Here is a 13,645-nt window from a genome sequence, read left to right as displayed (position 1 = left end):
CCAGCGTTATGAAGAAGACAACTAATATTAATAAATAAATTTTTAGTTAAATTTCAATGTACAGCTAAATGATTATCCGGAGTTTTGGTGATTTTTTTTTAAACCATAGTAAATAAATTATTTTTATTAAAACTCATAAATTTCTGATTTAGTTTAATTAAAATAAGTATGTTGTAATTAATATAGCGATTAACATCTTTTTGGTTTTTATGGTTTTTTTTCAATCCACCGAAAGTACCTCGTAAACAAGTACTAGTATCGAATATGGAAATACCAGAGTTAGGTATCGATGCTTTTCCCGCATAGTTGGACAACTGTCTGAAGAGGTTTCAACTGGTATGTGATTGTGGACATTGGACATGTGGTTTGGACTTTTGGAGCATTGGAGTGGTTTCTAGTTGACAAAGTCAGGTCATCCACCGCGAACCGATAAAGAAAATCCGTCTCACCTCCAGAACGTAGAATTTTTTGATTTTTACCGATTTCTAACGTAGACCCGGATTCAACCGGCATGGAATACCAGGGTGAAGAAGTTGCCGACTGTGAAGACGGAAAGGCGATGGACGTCAAAGAAGGAGCCGACGTCGAAATGACCGAGTCGCAGAACGACGATCCGAACAAAACCGAACCGAATCCATTCTCCTACGTCGAAAATTCAGCTTTCACGAGTGAAAAATACAAAATCGTCATTAGAGGCTTGCCAAAATATTTCTCGATAAAAGTAAGAGACTATCGACAGGGTCGGACACGATAGTAATTGTTTTTAGAATTTATTGAGGTACCTTCATAAGGTCTGTGACGAAGTAGACTTCTTTTGATTCACCGAGCTTCTGGCGATTTATATCGCCATCCTTACTGTCGATATATTTTATATATTTATATGGTATAAATAGCCGAAAGTTTAGTGAATCTAACGTTCCGCAATGTAATGGTGAACTTTGAAACAGTCATCAGAAGACTAGATTTCTAGCTTCTAGACGTCCTACATCAGGTCCTTTTCTTCTGAAGAGGCATTCTGTAGAAAGGCGATTATTTGCAAATGAGCATCTGCTTGGATACTTGAGCAATGGGTGCTGTTATGTTCACAGATGAGTGTCAGTTCGGTCGGCAATCAGATGACTGGGTCTGTACAATGTTTTGCTTTATTACAATTAATTAAGGTTTTTAGTTGAGATAAAAAAGTCAATGGCACGAGCGGGATTCGAACCCACGATCGGCTTGATACGCCGCTGCTCTACCACTTGAGCTATCGTGACCTCGATCCACTCGGACACCAACTTACTATCTCAACCCCACCTTTTGAGTTTTCCCTCCTTTTTGCCATTTTTCAAGTTTTTGAAGTTTTGCTTTATGTGCCATGTGGGAGTGATAGCATTTTTAAAACAGTCATTTATGGTATGGGGTAGATTCAACGACCATGGCCGTACCAAACTGCACATCAAACAGAAATTTGACCGCACTAAGGTACATTGAGGAAGTTCTTCTGGAAGCCCCATTCGCTACATTTATTGGGGATAACTGTGTTAATGCTTGGTAATGCTTGACTGCATATTGTCACCCATTATTAACCTGGACGATGTAGGGATTACCATAATGAAGATAAAAATCGCTAGAACACTTACAGGACATGACTTAATTGATTCCTTATTGGTAAAAAAAAAAAAAAAAAAAAATGCAGGCTTTGCTGTTTATTTTTCCTTCATTCAACTGACTTTTATGACGCAAAAAAATCTACTTTATCACAAAGACCTTAAGAAGATACCTCAAAAATTCTAATGTGGTTACTGTCAGGTCGATAAAAACTCTAACTTTAATTGATTTTGATTGCAGGATTTTCGCAAGTTTTTGAACGTGAAGCTCAAACTGAATTGCAACAAGGTGAAAATGATGGGCAGGATAGCCGGCAACGTGGCTTACGCTTGTTTCAGATCCGAAGAGGAAAGGGATAAAGGGTTGAAAGTTATAAACGAATCGACTTGGAAAAAACGAAAACTTAATGCCAAGGTTCGATTCGATGCTGTATCAATTTTCTGTATATTAAACGTTGGAAGTATTTCAGCTCTGTCAACCTGCTCCGGACCCATACATCACAAAAAGGCTTCTATGTAAAGAAATGAAAGATGACTTAGACACTGTCGAGAAACAGAAGGAGGCCCTTTTGAAAAGTGTTTCACCGCTTTTTTCCATACCTTACGAAGAGCAGGTCTTTAATCTAATCTATGTTTAAAATTTTCATCAATCAACAATTCGATTGTTTTGTTAGCTTGAGTCAAAGGAAAAATGTGCAAAGAAGGCATTGCATCAATTAGGAATCGCATTGCAGAAGGATGACATATTGAAGGAATGGCTAAGTGAGCAAAAGGCGAACTGTGACGGCCTTCCTTGTAAATTACTTGGAATTCAATCCTTAAAAGATTTTACTGAACGTTACAGAAACAAGTGCGAGTTTTCAATTGGTACTAAAATAATTTAAACTTTGAGTTAAATTAAAAAAAAAAAAAAATGAAATAAATTATTTAATAGCGAGAAACGAGTTGACAGGCAAGAAGACAGTTGGCTTTAGGCTGGGCACCTATGCAAGTGGGAGTGTGACAGTGGTTTCAGCCGAAGATATTAAGATCATTCCTAATGTGATGGTCCAAGCCACCAAAGTAAATTTTTTTAAATTAACATTCATTCAAAATAATTGGTATAAAAATTATACATTACAGGCATTTGAAAAATTCATCCGTCAATCCAAATACGAGCCGTACTCGCCAAAAACGCTTACAGGAAATTGGAAAATGCTGACTGTCCGTGTCGGGACGCAGACAGACGAACTGATGCTGTTGGTCGGATTCGACCCGCAAAAACTGTCAGACGATGAAATCAAAGATGTGAAAGAGAAAATAAAAGAATTTTTTAGACAAGAAAGTGAATGTCTGAAAGTAGATTCATTGTATTTTAGATTAATGCCTAGGAAGTATGTTTCAATTAGTAACATGACGCAAAGGAAAAAATTAATTGAGATAAAATTATTCTGTTAGCGAAAAAGGTCAAAAAGGTTATTCACCAGAATTACTTTATGGAAAGACACACATCGAAGAGATTTTATGCGGGCTTAGATTCAGAATTTCACCAGAATCATTTTTTCAAATCAATTCACGTTGTGCTGAATTGTTGGTGAAGTGCATCAAAGATCTTGCTAATATTGATAAGGAAACTATTGTCGTGGATGTTTACTGTGGGACTGGCACACTTGGCCTTTGCCTTGCAAACGTACGTAAAAATATTAAATTTCTAGTTTCTAGATATGAATTTTTTTTAAATTTTAGGATTGTAAAGAAGTCTTTGGGATAGAAGTACTAGAACAAGCTGTAAAAGATGCCCAGGAAAATGCGAAAATGAACAATATTCAAAACAGCACATTTTTCACTGGAAAGGCTGATGATATTTTAACGTCGGTTTTAAAAAAAGCAAACGAGGATGCAAAAGTCGTCGCTATTGTTGATCCTCCGAGAGCTGGTTTACGTATGCTCTTGTCATAATCATATTAAAAAAAAAAAAACAACGCATTTATGTATTTTTATTTTGTTTTTTGACAGATAAATACGCTGTTCAAAAACTAAGGAGTGCCAAAAACCTTCAAAGATTTGTATATTTGGCCTGCGATGCTAAGTCTGCATTGAACAACTTCACAGAACTGGGTCGCGCACCGTCAAAGACATTGCTGGGAGATCCGTTTGTGCCTGTTGCCGCAATCCCAGTCGACATGTTTCCGATGACCAATCATTATGAATTAATTATTTTTTTTGAACGATTGCCTTCAAAAAATGCTTCTTGATTTTTTAGCACAATTTTTATCACTGAATTTAAATTATGGATATCTTTTGTAAATATACTTATAATTTTATTAAGACGATAAATAATAAAATAAAAACTTTATAAAAACACATTCAATTACACTTTCATAAATTTAAACCTTATAGAATTTATTTTAATGGATTTATGATTTTGATCAAACAATATGGGTAAATTACAATCAACTGTTCGTCAGACTGGTAGACATTTTATTTCTTACAGCTCAAACTCAAAATAAAAATTATATATAAAGTAAAAAGTTAAAATAAGCTATAAATATAGGAGCACCACTTGCCCATGAAAAGCAGGTCCGGTAAAAATCCATATGGAAAAGTGGGCCATTCTCAATCCTTGGAGAGGATATCCATTCCATTGTTAAGCAACTTCCAACCGAAGGATAGTAAGATAATTTTTCTTCGAAGCTCGAACTTTAAGTTTGGGCAGAGAGAATAGTCTTCATCCGATTTTTGAGTACTTCAGTATAATTCCTGGAGGAAATAAAGAGCTTGGTTCTGAATCTTTTACAGACGTCTTATGCAGACTTTGTTAGATACGTACAATCATGTTACATTTTCTCCAGTACATTGAATATAAAGTTGAATTTTAGATGTAAAAAAAAATTTTTGTTTAATGGTTTTGTAAATTGGTAAAAAAATAATTTGTTAACACATAAAGTTAGATTTTACATGTAAAATTTTTTTTTTCCGATGATTTTATAAATAGTTTAAAAAATAAATAAATAATTTGTTAACATATAGTTTGATTTTAGATGCAAAATAATTTTTTTCCTATGGTTTTACTATTTGGCAAAAAGGTAAAAAAATAATTTGTTCAAATACAGTTGGATTTTAGATGTAAAAAATATATTTTTTCAATGGTTTTATAATTTGTTTAAAAAAATTGTTAATATACAAAGTTGGATTTTAGATGTAAAATATCTAATGTAAAAAAAAATATATATTTTTTCAATGGTATTTTATAATTTGGTAAAAAAAAATTGTTACCATATAAAGTTTAATTTTAGATGTAAAATAATTTTTTTAAATGATTTTGGAATTTTGTAAAAAAATAATTTAACATACAAAGTTGGATTTTAGATGTAAAATAATTTTTTTTCAAAGGTTTTATAATTTGGGAAAAAATTAATAATTTGTTAACATGCAAAGTTAGATTTTAGATGTAAAATATATATTTTTTTCAATGGTTTTATAATTTGTTAAAAAATAATAATTTGTTAACATACAAAGTTGGATTTTAGATGTAAAATAATTTTTTTTTCAAAGGTTTTATAATTTGGGAAAAAATTAATAATTTGTTAATTTGTTAACATACAAAGTTGGATTTTAGATGTAAAATAATTTTTTTTTCAAGTTTTATAATTTGGGAAAAAATTAATAATTTGTTAACATGCAAAGTTGGATTTTAGATGTAAAATATATATTTTTTCAATGATTTTATAATTTGTTAAAAAATAATAATAATTTGTTAACATACAAAGTTGGATTGTAGATGTAAAATAATTTGTTAACATAAAAATGTGTGGTGATTAGTGACCGTTAATCGATAATTATTCAGAAATCGTGAGACCGCATCTCACGATTTCTGAATAATTAACATAAAAAGTTGGATTTTAGATTTAAAATAATTTGTTAACGTATAAAGTTGGATTTTAGATGTAAAATATATATTTTTTTTCAATGGTGTTTTATAATTTGGCAAAAAATTTTTTTAACATAATTTGATTGTTTCTGATCATTATTTGTGATGGAACTAATGAATTGATAAATATAACTAAACTACAGACTTTGTTTAGCAAATACTAAAGAAATCTCACAATTAACCTGTTATTTACAATTTTTATCATCTCTCCCCAAGTATAAGAAGATACAATATGTGTTTGTTATGTAAGCCTAGAAATGTTTTTTACAGTTTCTATTTCCAAGTCTGTTAATCTCTTAAGAACATCTTCATTGTACTCGTACTCTTTTTTGTCACAGTCAGAAGAGATTAATTGTTCAAACAGAAGAACTTTTAAATATTGCAGTTCATTTTGCAATGCTACTGCGGAACGCTGTGCGTTTCCAGATTCCGCATTAAAACACACATCTCCCAATAAGAGTTTGAGATTCTGGAACAGTATTAAAAACTTGCTCTTATCGAATGTGTAAAACCGGTAACAATCTTCTGAACAAATGATGAGACAATTGTTAAAAGAATCTTTTAAATAGCAACCCAGGGAGATTTGCTTGAATTTTAATCCTTCGACAAGAGCTTGACTGACTTCGTCCTGGGCAATTCCATCAGAATACAGCGTACATTCGTACGAAACGGAAATCAATGCGATGATGTCTTCAACGGTTAAACCTCGTTTGAAAAGTGTAAATTCACCGTTGACCAATTCTCCAGCCTCGACGACAATTTCTCCCAGATGAGACTGAAACATCTCATCATTTGTGCGTAATCTATACCGGACAATGCACTCAAGGTAGATTTTGTTTTTTAATAATACAGGCTCGTCTAGAATGGCAATTAAGTATCCGTTTTCATTAGAAGCTAAACAAGTACACTTTTTATAATTGAATCTGTCTTCCCCTGATCGCTTGAACAAACAGGTTCTTCTTGTGATGACTTGCTGATTCGCAATGTAGATTTGCACACTGCTAACAGTTTCTTTGTGGTTGTTCACGATCTGAAAACAAACTATCCAGTTATTATTGTATACTTTCAGCACAGCACCTCTATGGGTTAGATTTTTTGGCAGGGTGCTAAATGAGGTTGAAGGTAGCCCATCAAGTGCACACACCAAGTTGTGATAAGCGAATTTGATCGGTGAACATGAATTTTCTATCAATGACGATGACATCCTGGAAATCACAGTTTTTTTATGTAACAGGAGTTGTTCTTGGCGCTTTATCCTGAGGCGCATGGCATTCATCTCTGAGGAAAATGTCAAACCGACACCGGATATCGTCTTCGGCCCCACTTCTTTCTCAAAAGCGTCTAAGAAGTCGGTAACTAACGGTTGGGTTTTACCAACGAAGGACACTACCACTTGCGGTTTACCGGAACAAAGGCTGTCGTCAATCGTGTAATCTTTTACATCGGTCATCCTCCTGCACAGGCTCAACTTGTCGCTTTTCTTCAGTATCACCAGCACATCAGGCTTGACATGAATGATATAGAATTTAAATTTAGGCTCGTAACTGTAAAATATGGTGATTTTCTCTGGTGAGTTTATAGGGAAACTGAAAGCCAACTTGGAAGACACCCCTTCTTCGGTTATTTCCAGAAACCTGTTGTCGTCTGTGAGGAGTGCCAGGGTGACTCCGTCTTCCTCGACGTCGAGACGGTCAGGAAAGCAAAAACATGTCACATTCTTTCTGTTCACGTTGAACTTCCCCAGAAGGGTGTCCATGTTCCATTTCAAAGAAACGGTCATTTTACCGCCTGACGTTGATTCATATCATTAGGATTTTTAAAATTAAAACAAAATCTTTCTAGTACGACTAAATCATGATTAAAAGCGCCAAAATTGATTAATTAAAATAATAAAACAAATTAAAGGGAAAACTAAACAGTACTGTTTTCAGCTTCAGCAGGAAGGTTTTAATGTTGATACTGTTGAATGTTGATGGTTAGGATGATGATACCCTATGCTTACGGCTTGCAGTCTGGCAGTCTGCTGAATGCTGATTTCAAATTGTCAACGAACTACAATGCTGATATTATCAGTATAATCGTGTAAGACCCATTTTAATATTTTTAAGGAGAAAATTGGACATGAGAGACTACAAGATCATCTGTATGATCGGGGAAGGCTCGTTCGGCCGGGTTTATAAGGCGAGAAGGAAGGACAATTATGAGACTGTAGCTATGAAACTTATTGGAAAGGTGATCTTTTATTTTTCCTTATCGAATTTAATTCGAACCCGATTAAACAATTTGATCTTTTTGATGCACCTGTTGATATTTTATTTAAATTTTAATTGACTTTCAGTATGGGAAGTCTACCAAAGAATTGACCGGCCTGAGAACCGAATGTGAAATCCAGCAGCATCTCAACCATCCGAATATTATCAGGATGATTGAATCTTTCGAGACCGATAACGAGGTGGGTTATTTATTTGACTTCGTTTTTTTATTTGATCTAATTTCAATTAATTATTCTTTTTACGACTTGGCTGAAATGAAAAAGTTAGTGTCACAAGCGGGATTTGAACCCATGACCTTCTGTTCATACGCCGCTACTCTAACCACTTGAGCTATCATAACTAAGTGGTTAGAATAGTGGTGTATTGTGCCGAAGATCATGGGTTCGAATCTGGCTCGTGACAATAACTATTTCATCTCAACCAAGCTTACATAAAAAGATAATTGTATTAGGATCAATTTCAATCAAATTGCCTTTAAATGTTGATTGATTGGTATTGCACCAATTAGTTTATAACTTGGCCTCCAGAAAAGGGGAAAAACAGCCAAGACCTTACCTAAAAAGAAAAATTAATTGAAATAAGTTTTGGACAATTAGACCACTAAACAGAAATGGATTAATATTTGATCTAATCTAAAAGTCACGATAGCTCAAGTGGTAGAGTAGTGGCGTATCTAGCTGAAGGTCGTGGGTTCGAATCCCTCTTGTGACACTGACTTTTATCTCAACTAAAAACCTTAATTAATTGAAAGATATTAATGGGTCAAGTGGACCATGAAAACTAGTGAATTTGATCTAATGCTGAACTATTCCAGATTGTCGTCATCACAGAGTTCGCTTATCAAGATTTATACGTTCTGTTATCCATTGAAGGCTATTTGCATGAGGATAAAGCAAAAAAAATAATTTTCGACCTCATATCTGCACTATATTATCTTCATTCAAACAGAGTTTTACACAGGTAAAACATTTGCTTAAAATGATCTTAAAATTGTGTTAAAACTTTAATTTTTTTTTTTTAATATCTAGGGATTTAAAACCGCAGAATGTACTTTTGTGTAAAAATGGTACGGCCAAACTTTGTGATTTTGGATTCGCACGGAATATGAGTCTGAGTACACACCTGCTGACTTCGATTAAAGGAACCCCCCTTTATATGGCACCCGAGTTAATGGAAGAATCTCCTTACGATCATACTGCTGATTTATGGTAAATACAGTAAAACTTCGTTATAACGCTTTTCTGAGGTCCAAGGCAAAACAGCACTATAACCGGGAAAGTCCTAAAACCAGGAAATTATAAAAGCGCAGCTTAAAATGATCAAAATTTATTTAAAAACTTAGAACGTATAAAAGTGTGTATGTGGGTAGTACATATACATAAAATAAAACAAAATTTACTTATTCAATTACATATTACATGTGCTTGGACCAAAAATATGTAATTATATATATATTTTTAAACAGTCAAGTTACAAGAGAAAAAGGTGCCAAGCATTTTGATCGCATCCAAAACATCTGCTGTTTTTGGCACGAATGTTCCAGGTGTATCATCATCCTCTTCTTTATCATGCTTCAATGCACTGAGATAAATAATTTAAAAAAAAAAAAATTGGTACATCCCTGCTTGCTGTCAAAAAGCAAAGCTTGTACTAGACACAGCAGGCATTTTTGGAGATGATCAGAGAAATAATCAGAATATATCTTTACAAAAGCATAATGATAAACAAACTTAACACTGAATAAAAAAAAAATAAAAATCTTGGCTTTTTTTGAAAATATAAATTTTATGCTTTCTCTGTAGTTTTTGAAATTTTTGATAATGTTCCGCTCTTTATTTAAAAAAAATTATAATATTGTGATATTTTTACCTTGAAAAAATTGAGTTAAAAAGTGATTAATTGTGTCTTGTGTTATATTCACTGAAGTAACTAGTTACAAGATTATTTTTATGTATATACAAACACGGACATTTAAGAAAGATTTGGTATAGATTCATTACTTTAAATTCACTGTATAATTTTTTCGTACTATACCTACACGTTGTACATAAAATAATTAAAAAAAAAAAAAAGAAATGAGCTCAATTGTGGTTGAAGTTTCGCTGGTCACAAAATTATCACCAAAAACATCAAAACTGTCCAACCAATGTCTGCGGTTATAAAGTCTTACCAAGTTTTGTCATTCATCTATGCTCAAAAAAAAGTTAAAATGTGAAAATTATAAATAAGAAAACTATCAACTTTTCGTTGTTTCTTGACATTCTAAATTCCTCCTGCTTTCTTTAAAAAATTCAGAATTGTTTCTTCTCCATGTAGTGTGCAAAAAATGGATGGTGTTTAAAATAGAAATTTTTGGCGAAGTTGTAGATGAGTTGTCCATTATTAATACGTATTTTTGTACCATCCTTCTGTAGCTTTACTTCAGGACTTTGATCGATAGGTATAATTCACTGGTAGTGTTTGGCAGCAAGAACACTAGCTTGATGTTTTGCACATCAACTTTTTTTGGATTTGTAGCACAGTTGTTTATGAGCAAAAGTACGATGCAGTCTAGTTCAGCATCCCATTCGTGTAGTCATCATGACAATCACCAGTCACTCACATGACTGAAAAAATTTCTTTTTTTAAGGCCTATTTTGTGTGTATATACTTGACAAAAAATTTTTTTTTTTTAAATCTCACATTGCATTATAACCGGGAAATCAGATCATTAAAACGAATAAAATTTTTGTTGAAAAATGCGTCTGGCAAAATTTAATCTGCGAATTTCAGGTCGCTTGGATGCATCGCGTATGAAATACTAGTCGGGACTCCGCCCTTCACTACGACCTCGATACTGCATTTGGCGAGGTTAATCAGATTCGAACCGGTGAAGCTCCCTGAGTTCACATCACCGGAATGCCAAAGTTTACTTAAAGGGCTTCTCATTAAAGACCCTTCGCAGAGACTTAAGTGGCCACAACTTCTGGAACATCCTTTTGTCAAAGGAAACATACTCATAATTTATGAAAAAGGTATAAGTAATGTTTTTCTTTATTTATTTTGCTTTCTTTTATAAACATTTTTTTCTACTATTTGTATTTAAGCTAGATAGATAGATAGCTGAATTTAAGGTGTATTAAAACCAGTTTTATGGAAACTTTTGACAAAATGTAGCCTTAGTAATCAAACAATTTATTATATGGAATGTTTTGTTTTGAAAATTGTAAAAAAAAAAAAATTGGTTGAGACTAGGATCTTTGAGCTGCTCTTTGCCATTTGCAGCGGAATAAAAAATAGTATATGCAATAAAGATATAAGTAGTTAAAAAATATAATGTTGATGTATGTATATTATTTATAATTAGATGTTTAATTCTTATTCTAATTGACACAGCAGGTCGTTTTACATCAAAAAAGACAATAAATTTTTTTTTAGATTTTTGTGTTTTTGTGTTCCATGAAACAACCAAGTGAAATGAGGATCTGGTGATAATATTATTTATATTCTACTGTAATTAATAATTTATAGGAGCCAAGACGCCGTTAACTGCTGAATTCACATCTTCGCAAGTAAAGGCGAAAGAATTGCAAAAACAAGATTTGAAATCGTCAAAACATCTTAAGTTCGTTTTATTGTTTGCTTGTATATTTTAACACACTTAGGATTACTCAAATTGACATTTTATTGTTTTACAGACAATTACTGGATAAATGTGGAAATCAAATAAAACCCGGCTCAAATTTTGGCATTGGACAAATCGTGAAGAATATAAATTACGGGATCGATGATATCGAACAACAGGTCCAAAAACTTAATATTTCAAAAGTCCAAAAGGAAGATAACAAATTAGAGGTAATCCATTGTTACCATATACTCAAGTCAGTGGTTTAATGCATCCATTTTAATTTTTAACTCTTTAACAGGAAGAACTGAAGGAAGCATTAAATTATGGCAATAACGATTCACCTCTGCAGTCCGAAGAATGGTTGGTATTTTTGCAAAAAAGCATGGAGGAAGTTATGGAAGGTGACATACAATCAGTAAAAGACCCCGCTTTTTTAAATATGGTGTGTCGTGCTTTGAGCTCAAGTTGTGCTACTGTCGTTGAGTATATTGCGAGTTTATTTTGCATGCCGTTTACTGTCGACTCGATACCAGAGAAGGAACTGCAAAATTTAAGGATGGTAGGAATTAATTTAATTTTTTTGTTGTCTATTGTTCTATTACTTTATGTTTTTAGGTTTATTACGAGGCACGGCTTATTTCTAAAATGATATTCGCTTGCGTTATCATATTAAAAAGAGTAGATAAGTCAAATGACTTGTCTTCTGAACATTTGCAAGCTCTTGAAACGATCTATCTTCTCATCACAAACCTTGTACACACTGATGTCTGTTTTCTAAAACAATTCTGCGAGACTTGCACGTCTCTGTGTGTTTCTTCACATCTTGTCTATCTTCTGTGTTTAAAGAAAAAAAAAGTCAGACTCGTGGCGAATATTATTTCCATTTTATGCCAAATACTTCGAAAACTAAAGGAATATTCTCACATCATCACTGATATTGTGAAAGGATTTGAAAGCCCCGGTATGTTGTATTTATAATTTTTTTTTTGCCCAAACTCGTTTATAATTTTTTATTTTTGTAAATTTAGACGTGGAATTTCAAGCTATGTTGACTTTAAACACAGAGTGTTTGAGTATGAGAACTTTGGCATTAATTAAACTCATGTTAGAAGTTTGCCCCGACACACTGGAATTGCTTTGTCCTGAAAGTCTAGAAAAGGACTTGGAATCATTGATAAAAAGCTCTAAGGAGAGCATTAATTCGGTAAGTTTGCATTTTTGACACCATACAATTTCACATACATAAATTTGTAAATAAAATTAATTTTCAGATGGCCGCAGAGGTTTTGGAAGATCTTCAGAAATGCAGTCAAAATCAAAAAATGTGGTTAGGCGAAAGTTAAAATAGGTTATAGCTTAATATAAATTGTGTCTCTTGATTTTAACAAGACTGATGAAAGTAAAAGTTTTACAAATTAATACCACATCGAGTTTTAGACTTGATTCCTGCTTAACGATGAAGTTTTATTGTTTTTAATGCTGAAAATTCAACTTACAAATTTAGCGACTAGAATGATAGACTAGACTAGAACAATAATAGCCAATAATAATAGATTTTTCGGATTTTCATTGTTGTCAATTAGCGAAAAGAGTAAATTAATGAAATTGTACGTGTATGTTAAATTTTTCTGTCTTTCAGAAAAAAAACTATTGATCTGATGATTCATAGACTATCTTTATCTATGCTTTCAGGGACGAGTGAAAGCCTCTTCAAAAAAATCTGCAGTTATCCTTTTTTTTGTTTTGTTTTGTCACAACAATTTCACACATCAGTGTGACACCACAAGAAAAGCATCACACTTTATGCCCTGAAGATGACCCGAATAAAGGTCGGAACGTTGGCAAAAAAAAAAAAAAAAAAAAAACGTGCTTTTGCATGCATGTACATATTGTTTTCCTTCACAAAATAAACTTTATATATGTTACCATAGTTTTCTTGTTGAAGAAACCTGAAAAATGTGTATATAAGTTGATTCAGAAAGAAGAAAACGTTTCGAAGCCTGAAATTCGAGGTGATACTTGGTTTGTAACCCCCCCCCACAGATAATAAAAGCCTACTGTATTTTGTTATTTATTGTGGAAGATGCTAAAAAATAGAAATTAACAATTAACTTGTGATCAGAGTGAGAATTAGTGAATTAATAATAAGTAAATTAAACCAGGAATGTATGTGATATTTCAATTTTGTCTTTTAAGTCGTTAACAAGTCAAATTATTTTCATAATATAAATAAATGTATATTGTAAATTGTAATTATTAACTGTTT

At 32.7% G+C, this 13,645-nt stretch overlaps 2 protein-coding genes across 2 annotated transcripts; both read left to right on the top strand.

Moving 5' to 3' along the window:
- Positions 1-263: 263 nt before the first annotated feature.
- On the top strand, positions 264-4,448 carry LOC106661583 (tRNA (uracil-5-)-methyltransferase homolog A). The gene is made up of 9 exons (XM_014385096.2): positions 264-721; positions 1,831-2,004; positions 2,060-2,203; positions 2,264-2,456; positions 2,524-2,651; positions 2,712-2,962; positions 3,027-3,258; positions 3,315-3,510; positions 3,585-4,448. The coding sequence occupies exons 1-9, from the start codon at positions 512-514 to the stop codon at positions 3,821-3,823; spliced, it is 1,767 nt and encodes a 588-aa protein (XP_014240582.1). The 5' UTR covers positions 264-511; the 3' UTR covers positions 3,824-4,448.
- A 2,879-nt stretch (positions 4,449-7,327) lies between these two features.
- LOC106661538 (CBL-interacting serine/threonine-protein kinase 5) lies at positions 7,328-12,798 on the top strand. The gene is made up of 11 exons (XM_014385011.2): positions 7,328-7,731; positions 7,838-7,951; positions 8,587-8,732; positions 8,801-8,980; positions 10,545-10,786; positions 11,283-11,376; positions 11,450-11,606; positions 11,678-11,938; positions 11,995-12,340; positions 12,408-12,583; positions 12,651-12,798. Exons 1-11 carry the CDS (start codon positions 7,621-7,623, stop codon positions 12,720-12,722), a joined length of 1,899 nt encoding a protein of 632 aa, XP_014240497.1. The 5' UTR covers positions 7,328-7,620; the 3' UTR covers positions 12,723-12,798.
- Positions 12,799-13,645: the final 847 nt, after the last annotated feature.

The sequence above is a fragment of the Cimex lectularius genome, unplaced genomic scaffold (genome assembly GCF_000648675.2).
Source record: "Cimex lectularius strain Harlan isolate CLEC.00 unplaced genomic scaffold, Clec_2.1 scaffold16, whole genome shotgun sequence".
NCBI classification, from domain to species: domain Eukaryota; kingdom Metazoa; phylum Arthropoda; class Insecta; order Hemiptera; family Cimicidae; genus Cimex; species Cimex lectularius.
This window is presented reverse-complemented; position numbering and strand designations above follow the sequence as displayed.

Excerpts from the sequence above, each read along its gene's own strand:
- LOC106661538 (XM_014385011.2), top strand. The coding sequence starts at position 7,621 with ATGAGAGACTACAAGATCATCTGTATGATCGGGGAAGGCTCGTTCGGC. Across the intron at positions 10,787-11,282 it reads ACTCATAATTTATGAAAAAG|GAGCCAAGACGCCGTTAACT; the intron begins GTATAAGTAATG and ends AATAATTTATAG. Across the intron at positions 11,607-11,677 it reads AGGAAGATAACAAATTAGAG|GAAGAACTGAAGGAAGCATT; the intron begins GTAATCCATTGT and ends ACTCTTTAACAG.
- LOC106661583 (XM_014385096.2), top strand. The coding sequence starts at position 512 with ATGGAATACCAGGGTGAAGAAGTTGCCGACTGTGAAGACGGAAAGGCG. Across the intron at positions 2,963-3,026 it reads TTTAGATTAATGCCTAGGAA|CGAAAAAGGTCAAAAAGGTT; the intron begins GTATGTTTCAAT and ends TTATTCTGTTAG. Across the intron at positions 3,259-3,314 it reads TTGGCCTTTGCCTTGCAAAC|GATTGTAAAGAAGTCTTTGG; the intron begins GTACGTAAAAAT and ends TTTAAATTTTAG.